The 18,875-nt window shown below is 34.5% G+C and overlaps 1 protein-coding gene across 3 annotated transcripts in view; it reads right to left on the reverse strand.

The window, feature by feature from the left end:
• Nucleotides 1-18,875, reverse strand: part of F13B (coagulation factor XIII B chain) — a 31,876-nt gene that overhangs the window by 1,794 nt on the left and 11,207 nt on the right. For 2 of the 3 annotated variants that reach the window (XM_059146665.1, XM_059146666.1), the window contains 6 exons: nt 18,025-18,204; nt 17,755-17,940; nt 16,500-16,682; nt 9,799-9,999; nt 8,605-8,787; nt 530-743 (listed from right to left, as the gene is read on the reverse strand). In XM_059146665.1, coding sequence (XP_059002648.1) covers nt 530-743; nt 8,605-8,787; nt 9,799-9,999; nt 16,500-16,682; nt 17,755-17,940; nt 18,025-18,204 — 1,147 coding nt within the window. Of the gene's footprint in view, nt 1-529; nt 744-8,071; nt 8,447-8,604; nt 8,788-9,798; nt 10,000-16,499; nt 16,683-17,754; nt 17,941-18,024; nt 18,205-18,875 lie in introns of those variants that run through there. The other variant, XM_059146667.1, reaches the window with a different exon arrangement.

Below are 18,875 nucleotides of genomic sequence, written 5' to 3' on the forward strand. Positions count from 1 at the left end.
TTTATGGTTGAATAATATTCCATTGTATATATAATATCCTATATCTTCTTTATCCATTCATCTATCAATAGCACTTGGACTGCTTTCATATCCTGGCTATTATAAATAAGGCTTCAGTAAACAAAGGGGTGCATATATCTTTTAGAATTACTGTTTTTGTTTTCACTGGGCAAATACCCAGATATAGAATTATTGTATCATATAGTATTTCTATTTTTTAATTTTCTTAGGACTTTCCATACTGTTTTCCATAGTGGGTGTACCAATTTATGGTCCCACCAACAGGGCACAAAGGTTTCTTGCTCTTCACATCCTTGCCAGCACTTGTTATTTCCTGTCTTTTTGATTCTAGCCATTCTGACAAGTGGAAGGTGATATCTCATGGTTCTGATTTGCATTCCCCTGATTAGTGATGTTGAGTGTCTTTTTGTCTGTTCATCTGTCTGTTGACCATCTACATGTCTTCTTCAGAAAAATGTCTTGAATAACAATCTGAAGAAGATAATTGTAGGCAGAAGCTTCTTCTTACCTTTCTCTGTGAATACATGTTGGATATTTTAACTGCCCTCTGTCACACTGCACTCTGAGTTCAGATCCAAAAATAGAGAGGTCAGCCACATATGTATTTCTCTTACAAAGAAACTCAATATACTCTCCATGGAAAATATATGGTCTATCGTCAAAATCCCACTTCAGGAGTAAATTATTATTTTCCATTTCAACAAGAGATAATGTGCAAGGCTCTGAAAAAATAAAAAGAAGAAAACTATCTTGACCCATCTTAGAACTAACAGGAATGTAAAATGAAATAACAGTGAAATAATATGAAATAATGAATAATGAAGCAATGAAATAATAATAATGAATGTAAAATGAAATAACAAGTTATTTCAGAAAATGGAGTTTCTGTTCTTATTTGCCTCCTGGCTACCATAACACCAAAGAGTAGGTCCCGAAAAAGGCTAACAGTCCAGAGTTATTAATACAGCATATGAATCATACAATTGTAATACATTTACAAACTCCTTCATTCAATATTTTGGTGAGTATTTATTGAATCCCTAGGTGTCAGATGTTGCACTAGGAATTTTATAGACAGAATAAAAATGAAGAAGAATAATCAGAAAGACTCTAAGAGAATATAGTCATTGCAAAATATGTTTGAAAATTAGGTCAAATAGTACTACAATTTAAAATCTTATGGTTCTACAAAACATGAAATTTTAATTTAAAAAAGTGAAAAATTAATTCATGGACCTTCTGTTCTCAGCTATGTCAGAATAGTCTATATCAGACTAGCACTTCTACTAAAACTCGAAAATATGAAAACAGACATGAAGCCAGTATTTCATGGAATTAGAGCATTTCCAAGGCACTCAAGATGCTACGCTTCTGGAAAAAGTTCCTCCAAGAGGCATCTTCCTCTTGGGGCATTTGTTGATTCTCAGCATGAGTTGAGAAATTGTAGAGAATGGTCAACAGCAAACATGGAGCTGCAGAGCTTTTGGAAATCTCATGTTGTTGGGGATAGAAAAATGGAAGTTTTGGTCAGCCATGACAGCCAGGATCTGAGTGGTCAAGAACCCAGAAGAATGGGAGGTACAGAGAATGAACATGATACTGGCTTTTCTCTTGAAACATCTGCCTATTCTTGACTTGTGCAAAGAGAGAGGATAAAGAGCCAAGGAGAAAGTGAATGAAAAGATACATTGTTTTTTTTTTTTTTGGCAGTCTCCCAGTAATATGAAAGCCAGTCAAAAAGGAGGAACCTTGGTATAAACACCAAACTCTTAATGAAGAAGCCTGCAGGGTTATGTTCTATTAGTAGGAACAAACAAAGGTCTGAAAATAAGATTAGAAAAAACTGCAAATCTAATTAGATTGAGACCAACTTCCCCTACACTATCATCCAAAAGAAGAGATGAGTATTCTCTGGAACCAGATGACATCATTGTTTCAGGTTTTTAAAATTTTCCATACATAATATTTGATATTCAATCAACTGTTAACAGAAATAGCAAAAGATTAGGCTAGAAATCAAAATAGGCCTACAGATGATCCAGATAATGGAGTTTGCAGGCAAGGACTTAAAGATAAGTGTGAGTAACATGGTAAAGAAATAGATGTTAAGATAAAGTCTTTCATCAGCCCATTTCTTGATTGGATTATTTGTTCTTTGGGTGTTGAGTTTGTAAGCTCTTTATAGATTTTGGACACTAGCCCTTTATCTGATATGTCGTTTGCAAATATCTTCTCCCATTCTGTCAGTTGTCTTTTGGTTCTGTTAACTGTTTCCTTTGCTGTGCAAAAGCTTTTGATCTTGATGAAATCCCAATAGTTCATTTGTGCCCTTGCTTCCCTTGCCTTTGGCGATGTTCCTAGGAAGATGTTGCTGCGGCTGAGGTCGAAGAGGTTGCTGCCCGTGTTCTCCTCAAGGATTTTGATGGATTCCTTTCTCACATTGAAGTCCTTCATCCATTTTGAGTCTATTTTCGTGTGTGGTGTAAGGAAATGGTCCAATTTCATTTTTCTGCATATGGCTGTCCAATTTTCCCAACACCATTTATTGAAGAGGCTGTCTTTTTTCCATTGGACATTCTTTCCTGCTTTGTCGAAGATTAGTTGACCATAGAGTTGAGGGTCTATTTCTGGGCTCTCTATTCTGTTCCATTGATCTATGTGTCTGTTTTTGTGCCAGTACCATGCTGTCTTGATGACAGCTTTGTAATAGAGCTTGAAGTCTGGAATTGTGATGCCACCAACTTTGCCTTTCTTTTTCAATATTCCTTTGGCTATTCGAGGTCTCTTCTGGTTCCATATAAATTTTAGGGTTATTTGTTCCATTTCTTTGAAAAAAATGGATGGTATTTTGATAGGAATTGCATTAAATATGTAGATTGCTTTAGGTAGCATAGACATGGATGGAACTAGAGGGTATTATGCTTAGCGAAATAAGTCAATCAGAAAAAGACAACTATCATATGATCTCCCTGATATGAGGAAGTGGAGATGCAACACGGGGGCTTTAGGGGGTAGGAGAAAAATGAATGAAACAAGATGGGATTGGGAGGGAGACAAACCATAAGTGACTCTTAATCTCACAAAACAAACTGAGGGTTGCTGGGGGGAGGAGGTTTGGGAGAGGGGGGTGGGGTTATGGACACTGGGGAGGGTATGTGCTATGGTGAGTGCTGTAAAGTGTGTAAATCTGGCGATTCACAGACCTGTACCCCTGGGGATAAAAATACATTATATGTTTATAAAAAAGATTAAATTTAAAAAAAGTCTTTCATCAGACAACTGAAATCTACAAAAAGAAAAAAAAAGCAGGCATTCTAGAAATACAACGATATTGAGACCTCAGTAGAGGAGTTTAAAGCAGGTTGAACACATCTCAAGGAAGGATTAATGAATTGTAAGATGTATCAGTAGAAACTACCAAATGGGAACAAAGAAGATTAAAATACTAAAGGTAATGAAAAGCATCAAGCAACAGTTACAAGAAGTGCTACCAACTTGAAGGATGAAATGCTCAGGCGTCCCTGGAGGGCTCAGTCAGTTAAACATCTGCCTTTCGCTCAGGTCCTGATCCCAGGGTCCTGGGATCGAGCCTTGCATCAGGCTCCCCACTTGGTGGGGAGTCTGCTTGCCCCCACCCCCATTCATGCACATGCTCTCTCTCTCTCTCTCTCTCTTTCTCGCAAAAATAAATAAATAAAATCTTAAATAAAAAGAAAAAGAATAAAATGCTCTGAGAAGCACATATCAAGGCCCCGCATAAATAGCCTATTGAAAATAAAGGGGAAAAGAATCTCCAAATCAGCAGAGTACAAAAAGAAACTTAGTTTCAAAAAAATACCAGTAAGAATTGCATTGACTGGGATGCCTGGGTGGCTCAGTCAGTTAAGTGTCTGCCTTCAGCTCAGGTCCTGGGATTGAGCACAGCATGGGGCCCCTTGCTCAGCGGGGAGCCTTCTTTTCCCTCTGCCTGCCACTTCCCCTACTTGTCTCTCTCTCTCTCCTTCTCTCTCTATTTCTCTGACAAATAAATAAATAAATAAAATCCTTAAAAAATTGGTATTGACTAACAAAAACTATGAAATGCAGAAAAGGATAAAATGACATCTTCTAAAGCAGGGAAGAACAAAGAGGCCAAACTAGAATTCTATCTCTGATAAAATTACTCTTCAAAAGTTTTCAGGCAAACAAATACTGAGAAAATAATAAAGAAATAATACTTTTCAGGCATGTGCAAGATAATCCCAATCAGAAATAGCATCAAACAGGAAAAGGTGAGAAACAAATCACTGAAAAACATATCAACAAATCTTAAAGAATATTTCTGGACAATGTAATATTCATTGTATCTTCGGGACTTAAACTACATGTAGAGTGAAAATGCATGATGCAGTAATACAGAAAGTAGGAAGGGTAAATCAAGCTGAAGTTTTCTGGAGCTTGGAGAGGTGGTATAAGTACTAATTTATATTTAAATGTAATAAGTCTTGGTTGAATTATGTAATCTCTGAAAACAGTGAAAGGAGCCAAGAAGAAAGTATAATCAACAAGCTAGTAGAGAGTGAAATGGTATGAAAAAAATTGATTTACTGGGAAGAAAGAGAGAGAGAGAGAAGCATAAAGAACAGATAGGATATATATCTAGTATAGTAAGATGGTAGCTATAAACCAAATATATCAGCACTTATATTAGCATGTATATGGGCAAATACTATAGAGAAAGACTGTCAGACAAAATAAGTATGCTTTAAAATAAATAACTATATACAGCTTATAAAAAGCCAAAATGTTTAAAGTTAAAGAATGAAAAAATGTATGACTTGTAAATACTTGTTGAAGCTTGTATTGGTAAGGAATCTTCGGGCAAAAACAAACAAAAAGTATTAGTATAGATAAAGGAGGACTCTTTTAAAATTATGCAGGGTCGGTACACCAAGATTTAATATGCTTTGATTTGTGTGACACCAAGATTTAATATGCTTCGATTTGTGTGGGCCTAGTATATTAGTATAAAAATACAAAAGCAAAAATTGAGAGAACTAATATGAGAAATGTTTTAAAATGCACAAAGTATAAGGGATTTTAACATACTTCTTTTGGTGACTGATAGAAAAACAGACAGAAATCAGCACAGATAAGAATGAACTTAATATGAAAAACAAAATTCAACTGACATATATGAAGCAACAGTGAATCCAAAAATGACACAGTTTATTAGTTTATTTCAAGTACAAAAGAATGTGTACCTACAATAAATACATGCTTGTAATAAAGTAAATATCAATGGATTTAAAAAGATTGATATAATTCAAAGTGTGTCTCAATGGATTCAAATTAGAAATCAATAACAAAAGAAAACTAGAAAATTTTCCAATGTTTAGAAACTAAAAACTCAGTCTGAGTTATGTTTATATAACTCAGACTGAATACGGGATATCAAAATGGGTATCACTTTTTTTTTTTTTAAACTGAATGGCTGAACATGCAGAAAAATGAAATTGGACCATTCCCTTACACCACACACAAAAATAGACTCAAAATGGATGAAGGACCTCAATGTACGAAAGGAATCCATCAAAATCCTTGAGGAGAACACGGGCAGCAACCTCTTCGACCTCTGCCGCAGCAACATCTTCCTAGGAACAACGCAAAAGGCAAGGGAAGCAAGGGAAAAAATGAACTACTGGGATTTCATCAAGATCAAAAGCTTTTGCACAGCAAAGGAAACAGTTAACAAAATCAAAAGACAACTGACAGAATGGGAGAAGATATTTGCAAACGACATATCAGATAAAGGACTAGTGTCCAGAATCTATAAAGAACTTAGCCAACTCAACACCCAAAGAACAAATAATCCAATCAAGAAATGGGCAGAGGACATGAACAGACATTTCTGCAAAGAAGACATCCAGATGGCGAACAGACACATGAAAAAGTGCTCCATATCACTCGGCATCAGGGAAATACAAATCAAAACCACAATGCGATATCACCTCACACCAGTCAGAATGGCTAAAATCAACAAGTCAGGAAATGACAGATGCTGGCGAGGATGCGGAGAAAGGGGAACCCTCCTACACTGTTGGTGGGAATGCAAGCTGGTGCAGCCACTCTGGAAAACAGCATGGAGGTTCCTCAAAATGTTGAAAATAGAACTGCCCTATGACCCAGCAATTGCACTATTGGGTATTTACCCTAAAGATACAAATGTAGTGATCCAAAGGGGCACATGCACCCGAATGTTTATAGCAGCAATGTCCACAATAGCCAAACTATGGAAAGAACCTAGATGTCCATCAACAGATGAATGGATCAAGAAGATGTGGTATATATACACAATGGAATACTATGCAGCCATCAAAAGAAATGAAATCTTGCCATTTGCAACAACATGGATGGAACTAGAGCGTATCATGCTTAGCGAAATAAGTCAAGCAGAGAAAGACAACTATCATATGATCTCCCTGATATGAGGAAGTGGTGATGCAACATGGAGGCTTAAGTGGGTAGAAGAAGAAGAAATGAAACAAGATGGGATTGGGAGGGAGACAAACCATAAGTGACTCTTAATCTCACAAAACAAACTGAGGGTTGCCGGGGGGAGGGGGTTTGGGAGAAGGGGTTGGGATTATGGACATTGGGGAGGGCATGTGATTTGGTGAGTGCTGTGAAGTGTGTAAACCTGGTGATTCACAGACCTGTACCCCTGGGGATAAAAATATATGTTTATAAAAAATAAAAAAATTAAAAAAAAAATAAATAAACTGAATGGCTGAATAATAATAAAATTCCAGAACATAAAAACGTGTGGGGATAAAGTTAGAGTTGGGCTCAGTGGAAAATTTATATCCTTAAGCTTCCTTAACAAATTAAATTAAACTTTCTTTAAAAATATTTAAAAAAAAAAAAGGCTGAACATCAGTAATCTAAGTATCCACATGAAATGCTATAAGTAATAAAATAAATTTAAGAAATTAAAAGAGAGGAAATAATGATAAGAATATAAATTATTAAAATAGTAAGCAACATTTGATGAAAGGGTAACAAATGCAAATATTAGTTGTTTGAAAGGCCTAATGAAAGTTATAGACTAGGGTGTCTCCGTGGCTCAGTCAGTTAACTGGCCAATTCTTAGTTTTGGCTCAGGTCATGCATGATGTCTGGGTCCTGAAATGGAGCTCTGGGTTGAGCCCCGGGCTCAGTGGGAGTCTGCTTCCTGTCTCCCTCTTCCTGTGATCTCCCGCCCCGCTGCCAATCAATCAGTCAACCAATCTTAAAAAACAAAACCCGCAAACTTCTAAAAATAAATAAATAAATAAAAGACGCTTAGCAAGACAGGTCAAGAAAGAAAGAGATACAGCTTAGTAGCAGTAAAAATAAATGACACATCACTAAAGGCATTAAGAAGAATGTAAAAGGCTGCTGCGAATAACATTATGTCAACAAATTTGACAATTTAGATATTATGGACAGATTTCTATAAACTACCCTACCAAAACTGACAGCTGTCAGGATCTTTCCTCAAGAAAACTTGATGCTCAAATGGCATGTTTGGCGGATTATTATAATTATTAAGGAAGAAATGGTGCCAATCTTACACAAATTCCAGAGAATTGAAAAATAGGGAACTTACCAGTTCACCATATGAGGGTAGTAGAAACCATACCAAACCCAAAAGGAAAATAACAGACTGATCTCTCTCATGAAAATAGATGGAAAACTTCTAAGAAAAATATAAGCAAATAAAATCCAACAATATATAAAAAGCACAATTCATCACAACCAAGTGTGATTTATTTTAGGAATGTAATTATACTTTAACATTCAAGAAGCAGCAATATAATTCCAGGGGGAAAAAGTAGTAATATGATTATTTCAATAGATAGTGCTAAAATTAAACATTCATTGAAGATTAAAAAAAAAACTCTTAGAAAAATAGAAATTAAAGCTTTCTACAATGTAAGTTTGTTTTTAAAGTATTTATAACACTGTAAATAAAGATGAATTGTTGAAAGTTTTACTTATGAGATTGGGAAACAAGATACCCACTACTTCTACTCAGTATTGTACTCAAGTCCAAGTTGGTAAAATAAGATAGTAAATAAGTCAGATACAGAAACAAAAAATATTTTCTTTTTATCTAAAGAAGTGCTTTTTTAATGCCTCCTGAGAATCTTGGTAGATACTGTTACTTCTATTCAAATGTTTCACTAATAAGGCATAACTTGCCTTAGAAAACTTTCTATCTTTGCTTCCTCATTGCACTCATGATATCTATTACAGTACCAATCACACTGAATGATAATTATTAACATATATACTCACATCACCATGACTCATTCATCTTTTAGCCCATGAAACAACAGTATTGGTGTATGATTTGTATTTAATAAATGTTAGGGCAAGATGGACTATAGTTATTTATGATCTACAGGAAAGAACATAAACCTGTGATGAGGTAGGCACACTGATATACAAATATTGCAAATTAAGCATTATAATAGTATTATATCAACTAACAGAAAAGAGAAAGTGAAAAAATATGGTTTTATTTTATTAAGTAGGTGAATAGTTCACAGTACATACCTAAACACGATGGTGGTGTAGTCCACACTCCGTCTAAACAATAGGACTCCCTAGACCCCTGAAGAAAATGGTGATCAAAACACTTGTATTCTACTGAGGAACCATTTTCATAGATTTCTAATGTTGAACTAATTATGACTCCATTTTTAATAAGTGGAGGATACGCACATACTCCTTTAGATTCTGAAAAAAAATGATTTTAAAAGCATACAATGAATTTCTATGATAAGCATCCAATACTTTAATAATTACTATAGAAATAAAAATAAGATAGGGACGACTGGGTGGCTCAGATGGCTAAACACTGACTTTTGATTTTGGCTCAGTTCATGATCTCGGGGATGTGGGATTGAGCCCCACCTCAGGTTTCATGGTCAACATGGAGTCTACTTGAGGATTTCTCTCCCCTCCCCCTCCTACCCCCCAACCCCTGCTCATGCTCTCTCTCTTTCTCTCTCTAAAATAAATAAATATTTTTTAAAAGGAATGAAATGAGATATTTCACGTAAAAGCATTTTTAAGATGTCTGTCAAATTTTAAGTATTGAAAGCATAGTTCTACAATAACTCTGTACTATAAAATTGATGATTGCAATTAGAATCTCATATTATAAAACTGAAAAACATTTAAAACTGGCAAAATAATGATAATAATAATTGTGATTTTATTTTTCCCTTTATTGAGTCAAAAGTGAAAATGTATGAAACCCCTTTGAAGCCATGCTTTCTGTATGTATTTTTTTTCTTTACTAAAGAAAAAAATTTTTCTCTAATATTTTTTCTTATTAAAAATTATTTTCTTATTAAAAGCAATAGTACCATATCCAAGGAGCACATAGAGTCTTTCAATCTGCATCAAGCCCTCTTCTGAAACAATACTCTTCACCAAACCCCCAGAAAAGCAATGTTTTCCACTGGTGTTGATTGTTCACATTAGGGTGATCAGTCTTCTGATAGTCTGGTGGTTATCTATCAGACCTATTAATTTCTCCCTTTATAAAACTGACTTACTGGAATTAAAAGATGTCAGCATAGTCATCCTATTTAAGTGTATGTGCTTACTGTACATGATCAGATCATTCCCAATTTCTAGATTACAAGATGATGGTGGTAAGTTGGGTGGGGTCTGTCTTATACTTTGAACCCACGTGGTAATATTAATCACTTGAGAAATTGTCAGAAAGCACTTTTTTACCTTTTCTAATACATAAAGGATATCTCACTTCTCCTCTATTGCATTGTACAGAAAATTCAGACAATGAGGTTGACGGAGATAAGTCATATCCTTCTTTACATACAAAATCTATTAAATCTCCATGTAAGACCTTTCCTTCATACTTCCACTTCATCTCTATGTTATTTCTGTACATGTAATCCACATTAATAGTACATGGCTCTGTAAAACAAAATATTATTTTAAATTATTTATTCATTTGACAAGTATGAAGTTTAATGTATTTTTAAAAGAAAAATTTGACAAGTATCAAAAGCAATGTTTTATATTTAACATTTACATTATTAAAATTCCTCACACATATACACACTTTATTGCTATCAAATTAATTTATACATGTCTTAATATTGTTATATTATGAATTAAAACCACTTAATTTGAACATTAAAAAATATTGTTTAAGCTTATAAGAGAAGCACTTTAGACCTAAAGTGAGGTGATACAAAAGGATATACCTTGGAAATAGAAGGGAATAAAAAAAAAGAACCAGGGTAGCAATACTTATATTGGATAAAAGAGATCTAAAACAAAAACTGTAACAAGAGATAAAGAATCATTATGTAATCATAATGATAAATCATTCCAAGAGCATATAACAATTATAAACATATATGCACCCAAAAAAACCCCCAGTCTAACCTTATACCTAAAGGGACCCCCCCAAAGCCCAAGATTAGTAGAAAGAAGGAAATAATAAAGACCTGAGTAGAAATAAATGATGTAGAGACAAAAAAGAAAGAAAGAAAGGTCAGTGAAACCAGGAGTTCTTCCTTTGAAAAGAAAAACAAAATTGATAAACCTTTAGCCAGATTCATCAGGAAAAAAAAGACAAAAATAAATAAAATTAGAAACAAAAGAAAAGTAAAAACTGGCACCACAGAATATGAAGGCTTATAAGAGAATACTACAAAAATTATGCGCCAGCAAATTGGACAATCTAGAAGAAAAATATATATTCCTAGAAACCTATAATCTTCCAAACTAAATCAAGAAGAAATAGAAAATCTGAACAGACCAATTACTAGTAACAGTATTGAACTGGTTAATAAAACAAAATTCCCAACAAACAAATGTCTAGGACCAAATGGCTTCATAGGCAAATTCTACCAAACATTTAAAGAGTTAATAGCTATTGGGGCGCCTGGGGTGGCTCAGTGGGTTAAAGCCTCTGCCTTCAGTTCAGGTCATGATCCCAGGGTCCTGGAACCAAGCCCCTTAAGCTATCTGCTCTGCAGGGAGCCTGCTTCCTCCCCCCCCCCCCCTTCTCTCTCTCTGCCTGCCTCTCTGCCTACTTGTGATTTTTCTCTCTCTGTCAAATAAATAAAATCTTAAAAAAAAAAGTTAATACCTATTTTCCTAAAATTATTCCAAAACATAAAAGAAGAAGGAAAGCTTCCAAATAACATTCTACAAGGCCAGGTTCACCACAATACCAGAACCAGACAGACACTCCAAAAATAACTAAATGCCAATATTTCTGATGAACACAGATGCAAAAATCCTCCATAAATTAGTAGCAAACTGTATTCAACAACACATTTTAAAAATTACCATGATCAAGTGAAATTTATTCTGGAGGTGCAAGGATGTTTTAATAATCATAAATCATTCAATGTGATACATCACATCAATAAAACAAATAATCATCTCAGTAGATGCAGAAAAAACATTTGACATTATAAAAACACTAATAAAGTGGTTTAGAGGAAACTACTTCAACATAATAAAGAACACTTATGATAAACTCAAGCTAACATCATACTCAGTGGTTAAAAATGAAGAGCTTTTCCTCTAAGATCAGGATCAAGACAAAGATGCCCATTCTTGCCATTTTTATTCAACTAAGCACTAAAAGATCTAGCCATAGAAATCAGGGGGAAAAAAGACATCCAAATTGATAAGGAAAAAAGTTAAACTGTCACTATTTGCAGATGACATGATACTATACACAAAAACCCCTAAAGACTCCATAAAAAAAACTATTAAAAGTAAAAAAAGAATTCAATAAAATTGTAGGAATCAAAATTAATACACAGAAATCAACTGCATTTCTATGCACTACTAACAGAGTAGCAAAAATAGAAATTAAGTAAACAATTCTATTTGTAAATATGCCAAAGGAATAAAACACCTAAGGATAAACTTAACCAAGGAGGTTAAAACCCGTACTCTGAAAACTACAAAACATATTGATGAAAGAAATTGAAGCTGACACAAAGAAATGGAAAGACATTCCATGCTTATGGATTGGAAGAGTTAATATTGTTAAAATGTCCATACTAATTAAAAGCAATCTACAGATAAATGCAATTTCTATTGAAATGCCAATAGCACTTTTCATAGAACTAGAACAAGTAAGCCTAAAATTTGTATGGAACCACAAAAGATTCCAAATAACAAAAGCAATCCTTAGGAAGAAGAACAAAACTGGAAGCATCACAATCTCTGACTTCAAGATATATGACAAAGCTGAAATCATCACAACAGTATGATACTAGCATAAAAGTGCACACATAGATTTATGGAAGAGAATAGAGAGCCTGGAAATAAATCCATGCGCATGTGGTCAGTTAATCTATGACAAAGGAGGCAAGAATATTACAATCGGAGAAAGAGAGCTCTTCAATAAATGATGCTGGGAAAACTGGACGATGACATGCAAAAGAATGAAACTGGACCCCTTTCTTATACCATACACAAAAATTAACTCAAAATGGATGAAAGACCTAAATGTGATACCTGAAATCACATAATTCCTAGAAAAAAGCATAGGCAATAATCTCCTTGGCTTTGACCTTAAGAACATGTTTTCTAGATATGTCTCCTGAGGCAAGGGAAATAAAAGCAAATATAAACTACTGGGACTACCAGAATAACAAGCTTTTGCAGAGAAAAGGAAACATCAACAAAACAAAAAGACAACTCACTGAACAGGAGGAGGTATTTGTGAAGGATACATCTGATAATGGGTTAATATCCAAAATATATAAGGAAGTTATAAAACTCAACAAAAAAACAAATAACCCAATTAAAAAAAAATGGGCAGAGGACCTGAATAGACACTTTTCCAAAGAAGAACATATAAATGGCCAACAGACACATGAAAAGATGCTCAACATCACTCATTATCAGGGAAATTCAATCAAAACCACAATGAGATATTACCTCACACCTGTGAGAATGGCTAGAATCAAAAAGAGAAGTCACAAATGTTGGTGAGGTTGTGGAGGGAGAAAAAGACCCTTCATGCTGCATTGGTTGGAATGTAAATTGCTGCAGCTACTGTGATGAACATTACGGAGGTTCCTCAAAAAATTAAAAATAGAAATACTATATGATCTAATAATTCCACTTCTGGGTACTTACTCAAAGAAATTGCTGAAAACAGCAATTCAAAAGCTATATGCACCCCTATGTTTATTGAAGGATTGTTTACAATAACTAAGATATGGCAGCAACACTAGTGTCCATATAATGGAATATTACACAGTCATTAAAAAGGATGAAACCTTGCCACTTATAACAACATGGATATATCTAGAAGGTATAATCCTAAGTGAAATAAGTCATGGAAAGACAGATACCATATGATTTTCTTTTATGTGGAATCTTAAACATAAATAAATGCACAAACAAAAAACCCCCAGAAATTAAGTCATATATAAGAAAACAAATTGATGGCTGCCAGAGGGGACAGGAGGATGGGAATGGGCAAAATAGGTGAAGGGGGAATAGAAGATATGGGATTCTGATTACACAATGAATAAGTCATGAGGATAAAAGGTACAGCAGAGAGAATTTAGTTAATGATATTATAATAACATTATATGGTCACTGTTGGTATCTACATTGGTGGTGTGCATAGCATAACATTTAGACTCATTGAATCAGTGTGCTGTACCCCCAAAATAATGCAACACTGTGTACCAACTATACTTCAGTAAAAAACATATATGTACATATATGTATACATATAAATGTATATTAGAGTCACTTAGGTTAAGCATGATCTCCTCTCTATAAAATAAAAGTCATGAGGGATGCCTGGATGGCTCAGTTGGTTAAGTGTCTGACTTTTGATTTTGGCTCAGGTCATGATCTCATGAGTCTTGAGATCAAGCCCCCAGGTTGGGCTCCATGCACAGTGCAGACTCTGCTTGAAAATTCTCTCTCTCTGTCCCTTGCCCCACTCATGGGCATACTCTCTCTTTTTCTCTCTCTCTAAAATAAATAAATGAGTGTTTAAAAAAATAAAAAATCATGAAATACAAAATGTATTTATTGTACAATATTTGGGAGAGACTTACCACTTGAGGTACATCAAAGAACAAAACAAAGACCCCCCACCCTCATGGAACATACCCTCTAAATGGGAGAAACACACAAGGACAAGCAATAGCTATAATAAATATATGGGTTTATAATCTCTGGCCATCTTTAAACCACATGCCATAAATTAGAAGGGGAATGAGTAGTGGAGGGAGAGGAGGGGGTATAGAAAGGGATGAGGTAAGAGAAGTTATACTTTGAAGCCATGTCATTAGGATAAGCCTAAGGAAAAAATAGTATTTGTACAAACGAGTGAACCATGGCATTTTCGGAGGGAAGGGTGTTCCAGGAAAAGGAAACAGCCCTGAGGTGAGAGCATACTTAGCTTATGTGAGGAAGGGCAAGGAGACAGAGTGGCTAGAGTAGAATGAGACAGGGAAGATCAGTACTGGGAGGTTAAAAAGGTTCATAATGTCTGGAACAATAATTCACAGATGGAAGATTCTGCTTGTTATTACACCATTTTTCCCATTTGTAGTGAGAATACTTGAAGTTCCTAAGGATAAATAAGATGTACTGAACTCTGCCTCTTGGCCTGATGACAGTAAATGATCTTCATTCGGTATTTGCTTTAATTTATTAGCACCAAGTCTATGTGTCTAGAGGCAATTTTTCCAGAAACAGCATGATAGATTTTCTTAAACTTTCCAGTCTTTATCCTCAGAGATGACTGTACTTCCATTCAATGCATTATCAGTCACATCATCAAAAACTTAGCATCAAAAACCTCTATGAAAATATGAGGGTAACAGGAAAGTTATAGGTAGACATACTTGAATTTGAAGAAGAACAGCAGCTTAGGAATGACTTGGAATAGAGAAACCACCAAGCAGATGTTGAAAGAGCTAAAGACTTCAAATTTAAATATATATATACAATATAAATAAAATAAAAGGAAAATAAAGATGGTTGCAATATACATTGTTGTATCTTGCATCATCATCAAATGAATAATATAATTTACATAAATAAAATTTTTATTACAAGTATGAAAAATCAAAGTCATTGAAAAACAAAAACCTGTGGCCACTAGAAAATCAAAAAATGCTCAGTTGAGTAATACTTAAACAAGCCAAATCAAATATAACTTAAATCAACCAAATCAAATAAAAATAAACTCAGTTGATTAGTACTTAAATAAACCAAATTAAAATAATTTTAATTGTTGGGTTAACAATATATGATTAAAATATTCAAGTTGACAAGGATTAAGAAAACTACTACATTAATCCTCTGATGGTAGAGTTGTAAATCAGATTAACTTTCTGAAGGACAATTTAGCAATTAACAGAAAAATAATTAAAATTCCAGATCTTTTTGATCCAGAAATTCTTCTTCAGAAAATCTGAAAAAAGATACCCAAAACAAAATCAAACATGTGAAATAAATAAACTTAATTTTAAAAATTAAAAAATAAAATGTTTTTTATATGTGCAGACATTTAGTACAAAATGTATTGTTTGGAATGTAAAAATGTTGAAAGCACACTAAACTTCCATCAAAAAGTGATTAATTTAATTATGACATATCTATGTTTCAATCTAAAATATACTTAAAGTAATCACAAATGTGTTTTTATTTGCTCAACAAAATAGAACAAAGGTGACCATTTAAGTGAGGAATTGACAGCCAAGAAAGCTATTAACAATATCCTCTCCCAAGGAAAGAACTGGATTGATTATTCCCTCCAAATGGCATTCTGAGGACAATATAGAGAGAGACACTGAGGTTATCAGTTAGGAGAAAATAATCAGTCACTAAAATGTGAATCTATTTAATGTCACTGAAATGTGCATTTAAAAATGGCTAACATGGTAAAGCTTTGTTGTTCATATTTTACCACAATTTAAAAAGTAGTAGGTAAGAATAATGTAGTTTTAGACCCTCTGATGTTAGATTTTCTGCTTACAAAAATGAAAAGGAAAAACTCTTGGAAAAAAAAGATTTATACAAAAATCATCATTTTCATGCAATAAAATGTTATATAAAAATCACATAAAATACAAACATAATGGTATAAGAAATTCAATGGGCTGTTAAAAAAGGAATAAGTTCTAGGGTTCTAACGTATATAATAGTGACTATAGTTTACAATTTTGTTTGGAATACTTGAACGTTACCAAGAGAGTAGATCTTAAATGCACTCATAGTAATGACAAGAATAACAGTGATACAACTATGACTATGTGAAATGAAGGGAACGTCAATTAACCTTATTGTAAAACATATGTGTATCAACTCACTGTATGGTATAACTTAAATTCATATGTCGTATGTCAATTGTATCTCAATAAACCTGGGAAATTAAAAAAAAAATGTGTTCTCTGTCTTACCTAAGCAAATAGGTGGGGATGACCATCTTCCTTGTTCACAATGAGATACTTTTGCTCCACTCAGTAAGTAATACTCATTGCATCTATATTCTACTGAGGATCCTGTTGTGTAGCTTGCTAATAATCCACCAACAACAGCCCCATTTATTATATCAGGTGGTGGCTTACAATTCTCATTATTTTCTAAAAAAAAAGAGGTTATTTTAAAATTAATATGATTTATAACAACATAATGATACCATATAATTACTCATACTATTGTACCTTGTTATTTATAGTATATAGTTTAAGACAACTGTTTTCTAAATTCTCCAGAAATGAGAAAAATGCTATTCAGACCAAATATTTTAAAAATTTATGTAGTAAGAATAACAGCAAACGTTTTGCCTAAAAACACATATTTATATCTCTCACTTTTCTTGCTTATGAAGGAATCATGGTAAAAATATTCTTAAAATGTATAGAAAGGTAAACAATGACCTGAAGATTATGGTCAGTTCTAAAACTACCCTTTGTTATCACCCACTTTTATTTTTCAATTCTCATTCCTTTCATTCCAGATCTCAATCAATCCATGGATGATATTGTCTACTTTTTCTCTCTTCACTTTTTCTCCTACTCTTCTCATTTCTTTAGCATCTTAATAGCTTTTCTCTTATGCAATAAATATTGTAAGTAAACACGGTTGCGGAGATCTTTCTAGGAGAGATCAAGGAATAAGAAGGGTAACAGGAAGGGTAGCACCCAGGAGTGGCAATGTAGCCTGATTGTGCATGTTAGTGAAACAGAAGACCGGGGACAGGTCTCAGAGGGTATAGGGCTCACACTGGCCAGATCCGTAAGTAATACCAGAAGGACTGACCCAAAGGCAGGAACAGAGTGCTCTAATATGACTTTGTAGGACATGAAGGGAGAGGAAGTAGACCATGATTATGGCCAGTCACCCAATTGACTACTACTTATGTGCTTTCACTTAAACCTCAGAAGTCCTGGAGTCAACAGATCAGATAACAGTGTTTAGCACTAATGTGTATTCAAAAAATTTTTTTTAGTTTCCCACTTCTTTACATTGGGTTAAATTCTACAGAAGGCTTCATATACACACAAAAAAAGCAGCAGAGTAGGTGCTGAATCAGGGTGTTTTATAACTTTTCTAAGCAGTAGTCTCTTGCTAGAAATATATAGATTAAATAAGGAAAATGAAAAAATTTTAAACAACAGGCTTAGCTATTGCTGGTAAATGTAGCATACACACCAACACACTCAGGAGGACGTGTCCATTTTCCACGTTTACAAGTTATTTCTGTTGATCCTCGGAGATGATACCCACTTTTACATTCATATGCCACTTTATCCCCATTGTAATAAATCGTAGAGTCCAGGTTTGCTGTACCATTCTCAATGATGGGTGGGTCCCCACAGGCTGTCTTCTCCTTTTCTTCTGAAAAGAGACATTTTGTATACACATGTGTATAGCTACACATGCAGACTTCATTTAGGGGAAACTGATAAAGGTGTTGCTAACCTATGCATGTTGGAGGTTCTGTCCATTTTCCATTTTCACAACGTATTTCTTCTGACCCCTGGATCTCAAAATTAAGTTCACATTCTATACGAACTGTTTCTCCATGACGATAAGTCATTGAATATGTTTGAATTTTGGAGTGTAGAGGCAGAGGTGGAGGAGGACATCGATTTCTTTTTCCTGATATAAAATATCACCAGAGTTAGTCGAGTTAGTCATATAATTACAAAAAATAATGTGTGGATTTAATAAGAACCATTCCTAGATCCAAGTACCATAGGAAGCATGGTAGGCAGACCCTAGGGTCACCTGTTGATCTCCACTTTTGATGTTTTTAACGTTCGCCTCTTTGTGTGATAACCTTCCCCTGTGACTTGCTTCTAATTAATGAGAGCAGCAAAGATGATGGGAGTATGTGATTACGTATGCATGATATGCAACATAGTATGGTAAGGCCATTCTTGCTGAGAGATTGTCTCCCTGCTGATTTTGATAAAAAGCAAGCACCCACATCGTGAGCTTCCCAAAGGGGGGTGGTGCAACAAGACAAGGGGCAGAGGGCTGCCTCCAGCTGGCAGCCAAGAAGAAACTGAGGCTCTCAGTTCAGCTGTCTGCAAAGCACTCAATGCTACCAATAACCACGAGTTTGAAAGCAGATTCTTCCCCAGTCCAGCCTCAGATGAGACTGAAGCCCCAGCTGAATCTTTAATTGCAGTTTGTTCAACAGGAGTGCAGAGGAGCCAGATAAGCTAGGCTCAGATTCCTACAGAAATTGTGAAATAATACAAGTGTGCTGTTTTAAGTTGCTAAATTTGTAATGCATTGTTATGCACCAATAGAAAACTAAAAAA

The sequence above is a fragment of the Mustela lutreola genome, chromosome 14 (assembly GCF_030435805.1).
Source record: "Mustela lutreola isolate mMusLut2 chromosome 14, mMusLut2.pri, whole genome shotgun sequence".
In the NCBI taxonomy this organism is placed as follows: Eukaryota; Metazoa; Chordata; class Mammalia; order Carnivora; family Mustelidae; genus Mustela; species Mustela lutreola.